Here is an 18,274-nt window from a genome sequence, read left to right as displayed (position 1 = left end):
TAAAAAGGTTGAGGTTGCGGCTTTCCTGGCACTCAGGCGATGCCCGGAGACAGACACGTCACCAGCACCTGAAGTTGTTCCCCATAGCAATTATCATCTGGGACTTCATGGTGTATTTGTGTGGTTATTTACTTAAAGTCTCTCCTTCCCCCTGGTCTCCAGGAGGCCAGGTCCAGGCTTGCTTACTGCTGACAACCTGTATCAGGCACTGTGTCAGGTAGAGTATGCTCTCAAAATATATTTGTGAAAAGAACTAATAAATGGGCCAATGTATAAGTAAGAATGTGTATTATAATGAATGTGGATGAGAGTGTAGGAAAAGAAAGGATAGAAGAGATTGGGAAGGCTTCATTAAAGACTAGACACATTAAACTAAGCCTTGAAATTTTGAATGTGCCAAGCAGGGAAAGGTAGGAAGAGCAGTAATTTCAAACTCGATTTAAACTCTCACCCTGGCCCTAGCTGGTTTGACTCAGTGGATAGAGCATCAGCCTGCGGACTGAAGGGTCCCAGGTTCGATTCTGGTCAAGGGCATGATCCCCAGTAGGGGGTGTGTAGGAGGCAGCTGATCAGTGATTCTCTCCTCATTGATGTTTCTTTCTCCCTCTCCCTTCCTCTCTGAAATAAATAAAAATACATTTTAATAATAAAATAAAAAATAAACTCTCACCCTGCCTCATACCATCTCTATAACCTTGAGTACAGTCTGTACATCTTTTAGTGGCAGTTGGGGTGGTAATAGTACCTGTCATAAGAGTTTAGTAAGGACTAAATGATGTCACGCATGTTAAGTGCTTAGCACCATCTCTGACATATCCTAAGTGTTCTCAACACACGCTAGAGATTATTACGCTTGTTCTCATTTTTTGGCAAGGACAGCAGAATGAGCAACCCTGGGTTATTGGGAAGGGGATAGAGGAGTCAGAAAGAATAGAGGTGGAATAAAAGATTGGGTGACTGATGGATGGTGGGAGTAAAGGAGGCATGAAACGGACTCTCTCTTGAGGAAGATGAGTGGTTTTAGTGGGTGGAAAACTAATTCCATTTATGATGTGTTGATAATGTTAAGTTTGAAGACCCTTTGGGGCATCAAAGAGATTTTCAGGAAACATGGATCTTATGCTCAGTAGTGATCTAATGGAAAGCATTAATATTTAGGAGGGGGGATGGTCACTGAATTCACAGAAATGAAAAAAAAGTATGTTTGGGGAAGTAGTGCAAGTTGTAGTTTTTCATGGAAGATGAAAATCATTGAAAATTATTAAATGTCGTTATTTTACTGAGGTAGGAGCAGTTCTAGGTTTCCTTCTTATTTCCAAGTGTAGACGAAGAAACGATCCCCATTTTCACATTGATTTGGAGTGCACTGAAGGGCAGATATACCGTGAATCAGCATAGGGAACGTGTTAGAGGTAATTCTCTTAATGGTTTCCTTGAAGCAAAACTAATAGTAATCCCCACTGTTCTTCCCACAAAGGTAAAGCAAAACCTCGATAACTCACAAATTAGTGTTTGTACTAATCGTAAGGTAAAAGAAAAAAACACACAATAACATGTCATGGGAAAACTTGCCCTGTGTTCCTACATTATATGTTTAGCATTCCTTTTTCTCGTAATTATAAACCTTCTGGGTAGAAATCACTTTTTTAAAAAATTTCTTTATTGATTAAGGTGTCACATATTTGTCCTCATCCCCCCATTCCCATCCCATACCCCTCCCCACACATGCCCCCCCCCCCCACGTTGTCCTTAACCGCTGGTTAGGCTCATATGCTTGCACACAAGTCCTTTGGTTGATCTCTCCCCTTTACCCCCACCCTTCCCTACCCTCCCTTTGAGGCCCGACAGTCTGATCCATGCCTCCTTGTTTCTGGGTCTGTTCTTGTTCATCAGTCTATGTTGTTCATTATTTCCCCTAGATGAGTGAGATCATGTGCTATTAGAAATACACTTATAAGAACCGAAAATGAGACAAGCAATAATGGCTATGGTGACAGGCAAATGAATCAGTCTGTAGTGAGTTAGTGAGTTTCTTTCTGGGCCAACAGTTCTTTTGAGACCCAATTTCAATGTCCAACAGTTCCTTATGTGTACATGTCAGCACTGACATTACAGTTCTAGATGGTGGACAAATGGTGGTAATGCAGGTCCGACTCTCTCTGGTTTGGTCCTGGGCAACCTGCAGTGATGCACAGCTGCTAACTGCTAGTATGGGAAGGCCACATCAGCGTCTTCCGTCTCTGGACTGCTTCTCTTCTGTCTTCATGGCTGGAGTAGTCCTGTCGATTCCTCTCTGTTGCTGGAATCCACATGGTCTCGGAGTTGTTTAGAAATTACATTTTATAAAACCTCACAAATACATTATTTCCTCAAGTGGTATAAGAGCTGTTCTAAGGTCTTTAAGGATATAGTCAAATGAAGGGGTTTGTTATTCCTAATTGGCGTAATTTAAATAATGCTTAAGTGAACTGCTGGAATTTGGGTAATCGTCTTCCTGTGTCTGTTGTTGAACCATCCCTGACCTGTCATGTACTCTAGAAAGTGCCTCTCTGGACTGCTTCTCCAGGCTCCTTACCATCTCGATTTCTATTTGTGTTCGGCCGAGGGTTGTCATTGGCAAAAGATAGTATGAAAAGAGAGAATAGTGGATGCATTGCTTCTTCCCTCCCTTCCTAAGTCAGTGCACAGCTCTCGTAGTAGCTGTATGACTGTAAGTTCCCCATAGGTATTCTCTCACCCATGTTTCTTATTCTCACTGGGCTCCAGAAACTTCTTTACTCACTTGGTTCTTTAGCCCTAGGAGTGGCCACAGCTGCCCACGATTTCTGCTTCTGGGGGGCCTGTCAATCCTTTGTTTTTTTCAAATCCCAGCTGCACCTCTTTAATTGTATCCTATCTAATAAAAGAGTAATATGCAAATTGACTGTCACTCCAACACACGATGGCTGCCCCCATGTGGTCAAAGATGGCTGCCCCCATGTAGACACAAGATGGCCACCACAAGATGGCCACCACAAGATGGCAGGGGAGGGCAGTTGGGAGGGACCAGGCCTGCAAGGGATGGCAGTTGGGGGTGATCTGGCCTGCAGGGGAGGGCTGTTAGGGATGACCAGGCCGGCAGAGGAGGGAAGTTGGGGGCGACCGGGCCTGCAGGGAAGGGCAGTTGGGGGGGACCCAGGCCTGCAAGGGAGAGCAGTTGCGGGGGGGGGGGGATACCAGGCCTGCAGGGGAGGGCAGTTGGGGAGGACCAGGCCTGCAGGGGAGGGCATTTAGGGGTGACCAGGCCTGCAGGGGAGGGCAGTTAGGGGTGACCAGGCCTGCAAGGAAGGGCAATTAGGGGCAAACAGGCTGGCAGGGGAGCAGTTAGACATCAATCAGGCTGGCAGGGGAGTGGTTAGGGGGTGATCAGGCTGGCAGGCAGAAGCAGTTAGGGGCAATCAGGAAGGCAGGCAGGCGAGCAGTTGGGAGCCAGCAGTTCTGGATTGTGAGAGGGGTGTCTGACTACCCATTTAGGCCCGATCCTCCGGGATCGGGCCTAAACGGGCAGGCGGACATCCCTCAAGGGGTCCCAGATTGGAGAGGGTGCAGGCTGGGCTGAGGGACACCCCCTCCCCGTGCACAAATTTCATGCACTAGGCCTCTAGTTTCTAATAAATAACTTGCATGTATAATTAGATAGATGAAAGAATGAATAGTGCTTAAGCTTCCTTCTTGTGAAGATGACTTGAGATTATTTTTCTGTATAAAAATGTTTAAAGCTTTCCCATGACAGCCTAGTTAGCATGCTGCTTTGCTCTTCGGTTTTTCTCTGACACCAGCCCTTTAAGTTGACAGTGTTTACGAACTGAGCATTAGATTGTGCATCAGCCCTGCAAGATCAGTTTAGTTTGTGACACATACTGTTTTTTCTTGGCATTAATGCATCATGATGTCAGGATCCGATAGAAAACAAGCGTTGTTTTTTGATTGTTGCTAGCGTAGATTTGTAAGGAGAGAAGGATGATGTCGTCTGGCCCAGCTTAACGAAGTCAGCTTAAATGAATGGGTGTGTTATATATGTTACCCTTGAAAAAAATGCATATCACACAGCTATGATGCAGTACTACTAAATTTTATTAGGATACACTTTGCCCTCTAGTTACTAATGACATGCTTCGTTAAAGTTGTTCTCTGTTGCTTTCTTGATGCATAAATTAGCCGTAGTGTTTTATAGTCTTTACTTGTGCTTGAACATCTAACAACAAAAGCCAAATGGGGGAGGGAGGGAAGCCAAACGTTGGGATTCGTTTGCTTTTTTAGCCCACCTCTGACAAAAACTACAATAAGTGTAATAATCAAGGCTTACAACTACCATACACGGACCTGCGGTGGGACTGGGAACTGTGTGTTTCTTTTTTCACTTCATCGCATCATCCCTTGGATCCTCAGCACAAGAGACAAGTGAAGAACCCTTCTCTCTGGGGGCCTGCTGGGTAGTGGGTAGAAAAGTAAGCCAAGCCTGGTGCTTGTTATAAAGTGGTCTAGAAGGTGTCAGGACTTCTTAACTTGTGACAGAGCTTTTTAGAAGTACGAGACTTGCCTATTATTTACACATTGATCGGTATTTTTAGGCAGACCCTAGTCTGACAGCCATAAGTTTTACATGTTTCATATCAGGAGTTTTTTGGACCACAGTGTATTTTGAGAGAGACATCTAGAGAATAGGTGCATTAATGTGAGACTCATTGGACACGGTGTTTGGACACTTCAGCAAGACTCAGGGTCCAGCCAGATGAGGTGACTGCTCTATTCGGGCTACACTAGAGCACTTGCTCTTTCCCCAATGCACCATGTGCTCTCAGGCCTCAGTGGGGGTTCAGGCTGGGCCCGCTTGCTGAAGTGTTATCCCATTGTCACTTGTCCCAGTGACAGTCCACTCATATTTCAAGGCCGTACTAACCCTCCGTTCTTCCCTGGAGCGTCTATCCCATGGTACCCACTTGTCTAAGCATCGCTTCTTGCAGTTCTTACATGGCTACATACCTCTCTGGGTTTATATCTGTCTGCTCTCAGTGCATTCCTTGAGGACAAGTATTTTCGTTCTTTTTTATGTGCCTAAAATCAGTACACTCAGTACCTGCTGCTTGAAGGTGCTCAATAAATATTTGCTGAATGAGCAAATGAATTGATGAATATGTTTCCTTATTGAGTACTTGTCTTAACCTGAAGTTCTTATGAAGCAAATTCTTCTTGGGAAACTGAGTTAGCTTGTATTTGTAATGCTACATTTACACGTGGGTGTTGTCTAATATTCTGACTTTGATAAGCAGTGATTTTGTGATTTATTTAAAATAATTATGTATGTAGGAATATATGGAATTTAGGCAAAGAAAAACTTACCTGGGGAGCTCTTCGGTTTTGAACTCTGTTTTAACTTTGTGGGTTATTTCTTTATTTGGCATGATGAACTGTCCAGAGAAAATACCATTTGCTTAGGAAAAGTGGGTTGGTTTAACTTATTGTGACCTCAGATTTCTGGAAAAACCAAGGGAATTCAAAAGTTAAAAATGTAAAATGAAGTTATTTCACCTTTTACGGCGTCTGGGACACGTTAATTAAGATTCCTAACTCTGATAACTTTCTTCATGAAACCCTTGCCGCCCTGCCTCTGGTAGAAGGGTTTGCACATTAATCATGATGCTCAGCAAAATGTCATGTGGGTAAAATATTTAGTAAACATCACCTGCTGACCTAAGAGGTAGGGATAACATCTCAGTCACTGGTCATAAATCAGGTGTGTTGGTTTTTCCTTGGACTCATTTAATGTTAGCCAATATATAGTACTCGCTATGGGCAAAGTAATTCACTTTTTACATGATTTACTGAGTATCTTCCATGTGCCAGAAGCTCTGTGTTGTTTAACTCGGGACAGACAGGATGAATGAGACGCAGCCTTTGCCCTCGTGAGCTTGCAGGCCGCTAGGGAGATGAGCCGTGTACATGTGCTGTAAGACGGACGCCGAATCTGTCGAGGGGAGCAGAGAAGACGTCTTGAAACAAGGAGCATCTGATCTGGATATGATTTCAGTAGACAGATCTCAGCTAGATATTCAAAAGTTAATGGGACTTTCCCCGCTTACACAACGCAGAGATGTGCTCTCTCCGGCTCCCTCACTTACTGAGGTCACTGCCAGGCTCCGCAGGAAGCAGGAAGGGCAGGGGAGCAGTCTCCGCCGCCACCCAGGCAGGCCTAGCGGAGAATCGGACCCTGGTCCCCTGATCTGCACTATGGTCCCTAAGCTCGCCTCCGTCTTTGCCTCCACAGCAAAGGCAAAGGGTATGTGTATCGCCATTTCACTCCTCCAACTGAGGAACTAAATAGATCCAGAGACATAGAAGCATGGAGCAGACTGACGAATCTCAGCGGGAAAGGGCTGGGGAAGAGATTAACCAAAGAACTGACATGCATGACCCACGGACGCAGACAATGGTGTGGTGAAGGCGGCGAGGGGTGGAGGGTGAGGAAGGAGGGAATGGGACATCTGTTATACTTGCAACGATAAAAAGAAATTTTAAAAAATAGAGTCTGGCTTGGCGAGTCTCTATTCATCAGTGAGCTGCCTGCTGCACAAGGCGCATACCAGCCCCCCCCCCCAAGGCTGCTTGCCAGCCCCTGGATACGTGTTTTTGGCTTAGGGGTCTCATTCTTGCTGTCAATCCATTGTGTCCGGGGAGACGGGGTCACATGGTACGGAGCAGTGCTTCTGGAATGGCAGCGTGTCTTTGAATCGTCTGGGGACCTTGTGAAATTGCAGCTCGGATTCAGTAGGTCTCGGTGTGACATGAAGTCTTTGTTTGCAACAAGCTCCCAGGTGCTGCTCCTCTGGCCACAGGGAGAGTAGGGAGGTTGGAGCACGGTGACCCCCGTGTGACTGCAGTTACTCAGGGCAGGCTCTCTGTGGGGGGTCTGTGCCTGTGAGAGGGCACTGCGTGTGGAGGACTAGGTATCAGTAAATGAATGGAGGAGGATGCAGCACTGATGTCTCTGTGTGAGTTAGGTAAGGCTGCTTTCGAATAGGGTAAAGGCCAGAACGAATAAGGCATCTTCAGACCAAAAGGTCAGTATTTAGAGCATTGAGGTGCAGTCTGAAGAACAAGGCTGTTGGGGTTGGCTGTTAGTCCTTTTATGGTTCAATCCAAAGCAAAGCAAAGCAATAGTCACTTTCATGTTTTCAGTGAGAGGCAGGGTTCATCTTTACTTGAGAGCTTGATGCAGAACTCCTTCCACAGTTGGCTGCCAAGTCTGTGTTGATAGCGGGGCTTGGCAGCGGGATCCGCAGTAGGACTTGGTTGTTCAGTATGGGAAATGGATAGGAGTCCCTCGTATCGACACCAACTGGCAGATGCCTTATTATTCTGGTACCTTAGGAGAATCACACATTCCTCGTGGTCTTCATTAGAGAGCCAAAGAAGTGATTGCTCAGCACGTGGCCCCCGAAATCCTTGAACCATGGTAATGTCTAACATTCATAGAATGAATCCCAGTTTCAAAGCGTCGTTACCTTCATCCTTCTGTTCATTTCATAAAGATAACCTAAGACTGACTGATTAAAACCCAGAGAGTTATGTGACGGTGCTAGAGTCCAGTTACTGAGAATTATGAATAATGTCTACGAGAAGGGAACTGAATTAAGTATTTAGACCCTTCTGACATAATGGCAGCTACGTGAGGAAAAGCAGAGTCTTCTGACAGCTTCCTCATTCCATTCATTACATTTGAAAATTACATTCATTTAGGCCCCAAGTAATATCTAGATCTTTTCTTCACAGTTCAGTGACATGGGGGGGATAATCCCTTTGTATTCTTTTATTATCTGGCGTTCACATGCTTTCACTTTGTCTTCTTTAAATATGACATATTTTCACTTTAATGATCAGTAAAAAGCAAAAAATGGTTATTTTAAGTGACTGGCTAGTAAAGTCCTTTTTTAAAAATAAAAGCCAAGGATTATCTTAATTTTTATGTGAGTAAAATCTTGAAAAAGATTTTTAAAGTTCACCTTATGTTGGTAATCATGTAAAATTCTGACTTACTGGATAGTTTAGTTACATGACCTTCTTTGACTTCTATAATTTGGTTTTCAATCGTCTAAGAAAGAATGCAGTTGAGTATGAGGAAGACTTTTGGCACAGTGAGAAGAAAGCTGGCCTTGGAGCCAGGCAGACTTCTTGTTTCAATTTCTTTTTAACACACACTTGCGATGTTACTCTGGGCAAGTTATTTAATCTCTGTAAGCCTTAGTTTCCTCTGTAAACTTGTGTCCATACCTACTTTGCAGAATTATTTTGTTGATGAAACTAAGTAATGCATGTGATGCAGCCGTATAAACATTACCATGTAACACAATTTCAACAAATAAATAAACACGAAGACTTAAAAAATGTAGACAAAATATGATTTTGTTTTTAAATAAATTAAAAGCAAAAGTACTTTTGTTACTTCATATTTGCATGGGAATAGCATTGTCTATTCTTGACATAAGTGAAAACAGCAGTGCTGTGAGTTATGATTATAATTGCCACTCAATTAATGTATATATTGGAATCAACATTGTCCAAAAAAAAGTAGTTTTCCAAAAAGTAAGTAGTGACTTTGTATTGTTTACCAAAAGAAATTCTAACTGATTTTCAAACTGTAGTCAGTAAATTCACTCATGTGAAGTAATTAATATGCAGAAATTCAGAGAAGAATCGTCAGTAATCAGTGTTGTTCAGAGTCAGATATTTTATTCACTATAATCAAACACGTCAGAAAGTCAACAACTGCCCATGCTGTTGTTATTTTTCTTGCTTTGTTTTTTTAAATAAATTTAAGTTTGTTTATTGAACAGATATTTCTTTCTTTCTTTTTTTTTTTTAATATTTTTATTGAGGTATTATATGTGTACATATCTTACTATTACCCCCCCCATCCCACACCCACACATGCCCTCCCCCCCCAGAGTTTTGCGTCCATTGTTTATGCTTATATGCATGCATACAAGTCCTTCGTTTGATTTCATAACTCCCCCACCTTTCCCAAACTTTCCCCCTGTACTTTGAAAGTCTGTTTGATGCTTTACTGTCTCTGTATCTATCTTTTTGTTCACCACTTTATAATGTTCTTTACTATCCCTAAATGAGTGAGATCATGTGGTATTTTTCTTTCATTGACTGGCTTATTTCACTTAGCATAATGTTCTCCATTTCCATCCAGGTTGCTGCAAAAAATGAGAATTCCTTCTTTTTTATGGCAGCATAATATTCCATTGTGTAGATGTACCACAGTTTTCCGATCCAGTCATCTGCTGATGGGCACCTAGGCTGTTTCCAAATCTTAGCTATTGTAAATTGTGCTGCTATGAACATAGTGGTGCATATATCCTTTCTGATTGGTGTTTCTAGTTTCTTCGGATATATTCCCAGGAGTGGGATTACTGGGTCAAATGGGAGTTCCATTTTCAGTTTTTTGAGGAAACTCCATACTTTTCTCCACAGTGGCTGCACCAGTCTGCATTCCCACCAGCAGTGCACGAGGGTTCCTTTTTCTCCGCATCCTCGCCAACACTTGTTGTTTGTTGATTTGTTGATGATAGCCATTCTGACAGGTGTGAGATGGTACCTCATTGTTGTTTTGATTTGCATCTCTCGGATAATAAGTGACTTTGAACATGTTTTCATGTGTCTCTTGGCCTTCCTTCTGTCTTCTTTTGAAAATATTCTGTTTAGGTCTGTTGCCCATTTTTTTATTGGATCATTTATCTTCCTCTTATTGAGTTGCATAAGCTGCCTGTAGATGTTGGAGATTAAACCTTTATCAGTGATAGCATTTGCAAATATGTTTTCCCATGCAGTGGGCTTTCTTGTTGTTTTGTTGATGGTTTCTTTTGCTGTAAAAAAGCTTTTTATTTTGATGTAGTCCCATTTGTTAATTTTCTCTTTAGCTTCCATTGCCCTAGGGGCAGTGTCAGTGAAGAAGTTCTTGTGGCATATGTCTGAGATTTTGTTGCCTGTGGATTCCTCTAGTATTTTTATGGTTTCCCGTCTTATGTTTAAGTCCTGTATCCATTTTGAGTTTATTTTTGTGTATGGTGTAAGTTGGTGATCTAGTTTCATTTTTTTGCATGTATCTGTCCAGTTTTCCCAACACCATTTATTGAAGAGACTGTCTTGACTCCATTGTATGTTCATGCCTCCTTTGTCAAATATTAATTGAGCATAGTGGTTTGGGTCGATATCTGGGTTCTCTATTCTGTTCCATTGATCAATATGTCTGTCCTTGTGCCAGTACCAGGCTGTTTTGAGAACAGTGGCTTTGTAATACAGCTTGAAATCTGGTATTGAGATCCCACCTACTTTATTCTTCTTTCTGAGGATTGCTGAGGCTAGTCGGGGTCTTTTTTTATTCCAGATGAATTTTTGGAGAGTTCTTTCTAGGTCTGTGAAATATGCTGTTGGTATTTTGATGGGGAGTGCATTGAATCTGTAGATTGCTTTGGGTAGTATGGACATTTTAATGATGTTGATTCTACCAATCCAGGAACATGGTATGTTCTTCCATCTGTTTACTTCTTCCTCTATCTCTTTTTTCAGTGTCCTGTAGTTTTCTGCGTATAGGTCTTTTACCTCCTTAGTTAAGTTTATTCCTAGGTATCTTAATTTTTTTGGTGCGATGGTAAATGGGATTGCTTTTTTAGTCTCTCTTTCTGTAAGTTCATTATTGGTGTATAGAAAAGCCATAGATTTCTTGGCGTTAATTTTGTATCCCGCTACATTGCCGAATTCATTTATTAAGTCTATTAGTTTTTTGATGGAATCTTTTGGGTTTTTTATGTACAATATCATGTCATCTGCAAATAAGGACAGCTTCACTTCTTCTTTTCCAATTTGGATGCCTCTTATTTCTTCTTCTTGCCTAATTGCGATAGCTAATACTTCCAGTACTATGTCAAACAGGAGTGGTGAGAGTGGGCATCCCTGTCTTGTTCCTGTTCTTAGGGGAAATGGTTTTAGTTTTTGCCCATTGAGTATGATGTTTGCTGTGGGTTTATCATAAATAGCTTTTATTATGTTGAGGTATGAGCCTTCTATTCCCACCTTGTTGAGAGTTTTTATCAAGAAAGGGTGTTGGATTTTGTCAAATGCTTTTTCTGCATCAATTGATATGACTATGTGATTTTTATCTCTCAATTTGTTTATGTGATGTATCACGTTTATTGATTTGCGGATATTGTACCATCCTTGCATTCCTGGAATAAATCCTACTTGGTCATGGTGTATGATCTTTCTGATGTACTGCTGGAGCCGATTTGCTAGAATTTTGTTGAGGATTTTGGCATCAATGTTCATGAGGGATATTGGCCTGTAATTCTCTTTCATTGAGTTGTCTTTATCTGGTTTTGGTATTAGGGTGATGCTGGCTTCATAGAAGGAGCCTGGAAGTGTTCCTTCCTCTTGAATTTTTTGGAATAGTCTGAGGAGGATAGGTTTTAGTTCTTCCTTGAAAGTTTGATAAAACTCTCCTGTGAAGCCATCTGGCCCCGGGCTTTTGTTTGCCAGAAGCTTTTTGATGACTGCTTCAATTTCTTCCATAGTTACTGGCATGTTGAGCTGTTTAGAATCTTCCTGATTGAGTTTTGGAAGGTTGTATTTTTCTAGGAATATGTCGATTTCCTCTAGGTTGTCCAGTTTGTTGGAATAGAGTTGTTCGTAGTATTTTGTAACAATCCTTTGTATTTCGTCGGGGTCTGTTGTTATTTCACCTCTTTCATTTCTGATTTTGTTTATTTGGGTCCTCTCTCTTTGCTTCTTGGTGAGCCTGGCTAGAGGTCCATCAATCTTGTTTATCCTTTCAAAGAACCAGCTCTTGGTTTTGTTGATCTTTTGTATTGTTTCTTTGGTCTCTATGTCGTTTATCTCCGCTCTGATCTTTATTATTTCTTTCCTTCTGCTTACACTGGGCTTATCTTGTTGCTCTCTCTCTAACTCTTTGAGTTGTTGGGTTAGGTAATTTATTACCATTGTTTCTTGTTTTTTGAAGTAGGCTTGTAGAGCTATGAACTTCCCTCTCAGGACTGCTTTCATTGTGTCCCATAGATTTTGGATTGTTGTGTTTTCATTGTCGTTTGTTGCCATGATGTTTTTTATTTCTTCCTTGATGTCTTTGGTAACCCAGTCATGGTTTAATAACATGCTGTTTAGTCTCCAAGTGTTTGATTTCTTTGGGTTGTTTTTATTGTAGTTGATTTCCAGTTTTATGCCACTGTGATCTGAGAAGATACTTGATATGATTTCTATCTTCTTGAATTTGGAGAGACTTTGCCTATGTCCTAACATATGGTCTATCTTTGAAAATGACCCATGTGCACTTGAGAAGAATGTATATTCTGTGGCTTTGGGGTGAAATGTTCTGAAGATGTCGATTAATTCCATCTGTTCTAGTGAGTCATTTAGGATTGATGTTTCTTTGCTGATTTTTTGTTTAGAGGATTTGTCCAATGGTGATAGTGGGGTATTGAAGTCTCCTACTATGATTGTATTACTGTCAATCTCTCCTTTGATATCTTCCAGGAGTTTTTTAATGTATCTTGGTGCTCCTGTATTGGGTGCATATATGTTTACCAGAGTTATTTCTTCTTGTTGGATTTCTCCCTTTAGTATTATGAAGTGGCCTTCATTATCTCTTGTTATGTCCTTCACTTTGAGATCTAATTTGTCAGATATAAGTATTGCAACCCCAGCTTTTTTTTCATTTCCATTTGCCTGGAAAACCTTTTTCCATCCCTTTACTCTCAGTCTGTATGCATCCTTTTTTTTGAGGTGGGTTTCCTGTAGACAGCAGATATCTGGGTTTTGTTTTCTTATCCAGTCTGTTACCCTGTGTCTTTTGATTGGGGCATTCAATCCATTTACATTTAAAGTTATTATTGATAGGTACTTATTTGACGCCATTTTTATTCTATACCCCTGTGTACCTTCTTTGCTTCCTATTTCTTTCTTTCTTTTTTTTTTTTTTACAGCAGACCCTTTAGCATTTCTTTCATTGCTGGTTTGGTGGTGATAAACTCCCTTAGTCCTTTTTTGTCTGTGAAGCTCCTGATTTCACCTTCAATTTTGATTGATAGCCTTGCTGGGTACAGTATTCTTGGATTTAGACCCTTCCTTTGCATGACTTGGTATATTTCATTCCATTCCCTTCTGGCCTGATGAGTTTCTGTTGAGAAATCAGTTGCTAGTCTGATGGGGGTTCCTTTGTATGTAACTGTCTGTCTCTCTCTGGCCGCTTGTAAGATTCTTACTTTGTCGTTGGTGTTTGCCAACTTAACTATAATGTGCCTTGGCGTCGGTCTTTTGGGGTTCATTTTGCTTGGAACTCTGTGAGCTTCTTGGATTTGTGTGGGTTTTTTCTTCCCTATATCAGGGAAGTTTTCTGTTATTATTTCTTCAAACAGGTTTTCTATTCCTTGCTCAGTTTCCTTTCCTTCTGGCACCCCTATTATCCTGATGTTGTTTTGTTTTGTATTGTCCCGAAGTTCCCTTACGCTCTCCTCAATCTTTCTAATTTTTGTTTCTAGAAGCTGTTGTAATTGGGTATTTTTTTCCATCTTGTCTTCAAGCTCACTTATGCGGTCCTCTGCTTCATCTAGTCTACTCTTGATGCTTTCTATTGAGTTCTTTACAGCAGCGATGTCATTTTTCATTTCTTCTTGGTTCTTCTTCATTTCTTCTTGGTTCTTACTCATATTGTCGAATTTGTCTTCCATCCTTTTCAGCCACTTTATGACCATTTCTCTGAATTCTTTCTCTGATAGGTTGTTTGCCTCTAAATCGTTTACTTCCTTTTCTGGTGATGCCTGCTTCTCTTTCCTGTTTGGGCTGTTTCTTTGTCTCCCCATGGTCTCTCTTCTCCGGATGTCTGGTTATATAGATTTCTCTCTCTGGCGTTGATTTAAAGGTATAAAATACAACACAACCAGGCACAACAGACAAGGCACTGAACAGAATTGTATTCACGATATTAATAACCTCCAATAAAGGTAACCACCTGAGAAAGACAAATTAGGGAATAGGAGTGGAAGAGGGAGAGTAAAAAGAAAGAACAACAACGAAGAAAAAAAAAAAAAACAACAACAAAGAGTGTGAATCTGAACTTGGGAAAAGAGCAGAAAGAAAGAAAAAATAAGCAGAAAAGAAAAAGAAAAGAAAAAAAAAAGTAAGAGAGACAAGAATGATACTAAGAGAGAAAAGGGGAACAAACTATATATATGGGGAGTAAACTCCACTAGAACAACCACTATTCCCAGCAAATTCCAGCAACACGAGCCTGGAGATTAATACAAACTGCAACAGCAGCTAATATCAAGTGAGGCAAGGGAAAACAAAAGTAAAAAACAAACAAAAACAAAGCAAACAAAAGAACCAACCAAACCAACAAAAAGAATAATCAAAACAATCTCATAAAAAAAGCATAAAAATTCAATCTAATCAACATTCAAGCAAACAACAACAAAAGGCCCGAGAGAAAAATAATTTTTTAAAGGTAGCGTAGAGAGAAGTTTGTATGGATTTGGAGCAGGGGGTTGGGAATTAGATATATAAGTAGGGTGAAGTTTTAGCAGGGAGTAAACTGAAAAAGTAGGGAAAATCTAAAGCCAGAAAGGGTTAAGATAAACTGGGGACCAAAAGGGGAAAGGTTAGGAGGAGAGTGATGGCATAATTTTAGCTTTGAGATAGAGTAAAGCGATTGTAAGGGAAAGATGCAAATCGAATGTAGGACACTAATCCAAAAATAAAAGAAAGGGAAAATCTAATGACATTAAAAAAAAAAAAGTAAAATAATAGTAATAATAGTGCTGATTGAAAATAAAAATGTAATAATTAAAAAGGTGAAAATCAAGTGAGGAAAAAGAAAAAAATATTAGTTTCTTAAGTAAAAGATGCAAAAAATGAAAATAAAAAAATATGAGAATAAAAAAATTGAAAAATTGAAAAAAGAATTGAAAATTAAAAAATAGGAAGACTAAAATGTGCAGTAGCGGCTGTCATTCACTTCCTCTATTATTCTGTTTGGTACGCCTTTTTCCCAGTCTGGGCGGTATTTCAGTTCAGCTTCATTCCAGGGCTCCTCAGTGTTGGAAGCCAGTCCTGCTTTTTAAGCCAGCCCTGTCTTAATTTCTCGTATTTATTTTTTATTACACCAGAGACAATTAGCATTTCAGCCCCTGGGTGGCAGTGTTTCTGAATTGTCTTCCGGGCCTCTCTAGCTCTTTTTTCTTTTCTTTTTTTCCCCTTCTATGGCACTCACTACCAGTTTGTGGAGGTGTGCGCCTCAGAGCTGCATCTCTGATGGTCACACGCAGCTCTGGCCCCAGGTTCCGAAAAAACACCTTCCCCCTGCAGTCTTTCAGGGTTTCCACCTGGGTTTTTCTATGTGTTGGGCTTAGCAATCAGAGTCGGAAAGAGCCCAGGTGTGCGGACCGTGGGTCTGTGCCCCAGACTAAGGAGCCTGCACTCCTTTGAAAATTCTTAGTCTGACCCTCCTCGTCAGATTAAAATGAGTTGCTTTCAAGAGGTCACTTCTGTTAGCAGCTCAGAAGACCCCCCTCCTCATTCACGGATCACGGCAGTTCCAACTGCCGCTGATTTTTCTAGGCACAGACCTCCCGGCTCCTGCCGGTCCTGCGGCTGCCGCACTTCCCTCACCCAGCGCTTCCCTCACCCACCGCGGGGTTTAGAAACCGCAGCTTATTTCAGACAAAATCTGACCTTTCCGTGGTGCAGTGAAGAGTTTCTTTGAATCCGAGTGTTTGCGCTGATAGGGGACAGGTGGTCTGGTGCTCCCAGCAGTTCAGTGTTTGCAGTTGTCGCAGAAAGTCAGGTTTCCACTAAAATCCTCCTTTCCTTGCAAGATGGCGAGGCGCCCGGCGAGCCCGCAGCTCCAGGAGGGGACCCAGCCCCTGTGGGTGCTGCGCGGTCAGAGGAACACTCGAAAATTGGATCTTAAGAGCGGGTTTATAAAGTCAGACTTTGCTTAATGTAACTGAAGCTCTGCAGCTGAGAGCTGCAGGTTCTCCCGCTTTGTACCAAGGTGTTTTCTTTCTTTCTTTTTTGTATGTTAATCCTCACCCGAGTATATTTTTCTATTGATTTTTAGAGAGTGGAAGGGAAGGGGAGAGACAGAGATAGAGTAACATTGATATGAGAGAGAGACACATCTATTGGTTGCCTCCCGCATGCTCCTTGACCAGGGCCAGGGATTGAGCCTGCAACCTAGGTATGTGCCGTTGCCCGGAATCAAACCTGGAACCCTTCATTCCGAAGGCCGACACTATCCACTGAGCCACACCGGCTAGGGCATGCCCATGTCTTCTGAGAGTGAGGACCAGAAATATTGTGTAAGAATTAGGTACTCCACTGTCATTCAAAATAAAGGAAGTCAGGTAAAGTCTTCCATGTCACATGGAGGACATACGTTTTCAATGAACAGACACACACACACTCTCACATTCGCCGCCACACAGTGAAAATACAATGACATCTTTCTGATGATTTCCCAGCTAACAGGCCACAGAACCACCAAGACTGATACATTTCTAATAGGATCCTTTGTATTATTCTTATAATTAGCCTCCCTTAGATTGACAGCAAAAAAAGGAGCTATCCATTATCTCTGGTGGTGCTTCATAGCAAATGCTGGTATAGCAAATGCAGTATGTTTGCCAGTGTGTTTTTCACTTGATGAAGCATCTGGGGCATTTTGATTTTTATAAAAGTGAATGAAGCCATTGATAAAAAGAGCAATGGAAATGCTTGGTGACTTGGTTCAAGAGAAGGTGAATTTAAAGGCCGCCTCCTGAGTGTGTGGATGTGGATCAGGTTGTATTCTGTTTCCATCTGGGAGATTTTCTTAAGATCAAAATGATTTCCAGAATGTGTCCAGTGTTTAATTCCAGTGTCGCCTACAAACAAGTGAATCATCCATGCCAAAGCACTGCTTTCCTCCTTCAATAACAGAACAGGCATATTGCATTATAGTTTACGTCTTGGAGAGGGGGAGATACTTTAAAACTGGGTAAATGATAACCGTTTAGCTAATTTCCCCAAGCATCAGCATTCCTATCCTTTGGACTATTTCTCTACGAGTGCTTAACCCTACGTTTCTTTACACAGATCCAGTGCCCCACTTGCCAATTCGTCTGGTGTTTTAAGTGCCACTCTCCTTGGCATGAAGGTGTTAACTGCAAGGAGTACAAAAAAGGAGACAAACTGTTGCGCCACTGGGCCAGCGAGATTGAGCATGGCCAGCGGAACGCCCAGAAGTGTCCAAAGTGCAAGGTGAGCTCACCTGTCGGTGGAAAGGACAGACATGTGTGCACCTACCTGTCATTGAGTAATATTACTACAACATGGAAGTGAATTGTAGGTATAACTTTATTATTGCAGGTGAGGAGAAGAATATGTGCTCTTTCATTGTAGAAGTGCAATTATATCACACTAGGGGCCCGGTGCACGAAATTCGTGCACTGGGGTTGGGGGTCCCTCAGCCCAACCTGCCCCCTCTCACATACTGGGTGCCCTCAGGGGATGTCCTACTGATGGCTTAGGCCCGCTCCCCACGCTCCTTTGTGGGAGGCAACCGGGCTGATCAGGGGAAGGCACCAGCCCCATCACTCTGCTGCTGCAGCCACTACCAGTCACCACAGCCACCAAGGTGTTTTCATCAACACGGACTCCAGTCCCTTCACCAAGAAAAAAATGACAACTTTCTTTAGGCATTTTCAAGATGTGTCTTTCATAGGATATGCATTTTTTTTTTTTTAATCCTCACCTGAGGGTATGTTCCCATTGATTTTTAGAGTGTGGAAGAGAGAGGGAGAGACAGAGAGAAACATCATTGTGAGAGGGACACTTTGATTGGTTGCCTCCTGTATGAGCCCTGACCATGGGCGCCAGGCTGAGGGGCATGCAGGGACCCCTGGGCCACACGCAGCGGTGGCCGCCAAGGGTCTCCACACACCCCAGAGGCCAGCAGCCAGCCCCCCATCATGTGCGCCAGGCTGGGGGCGTGGACCCAAACTGCCTCTTGGTGCTGGAGCATTCCCAAGCGGCTGGGGGCACTATGGTGACAGGGGATGTTTCCGCCCCGCCCCGCCCCCAGCCCCTTGGCGCCTGCACCCTTAGGCTCCAAGTGGCCAGGGGGCATTCTGGGACCCCTGCCGCTCAGGACCTAAGCAAGGGGCCTACAGGCTCGGACTGG

General features: G+C 42.3%; 1 protein-coding gene across 1 annotated transcript in view; it reads left to right on the top strand.

The window, feature by feature from the left end:
- The window catches only part of RNF217 (ring finger protein 217), a 118,036-nt gene that overhangs the window by 79,189 nt on the left and 20,573 nt on the right, over positions 1–18,274 (top strand). The window contains 1 exon segment of the mRNA XM_028150772.2: positions 17,188–17,352. Within this exon segment, the coding sequence (XP_028006573.2) occupies positions 17,188–17,352 (165 nt within the window).

The sequence above is a fragment of the Eptesicus fuscus genome, chromosome 10 (genome assembly GCF_027574615.1).
Source record: "Eptesicus fuscus isolate TK198812 chromosome 10, DD_ASM_mEF_20220401, whole genome shotgun sequence".
Lineage (NCBI taxonomy): Eukaryota > Metazoa > Chordata > Mammalia > Chiroptera > Vespertilionidae > Eptesicus > Eptesicus fuscus.
This window is presented reverse-complemented; position numbering and strand designations above follow the sequence as displayed.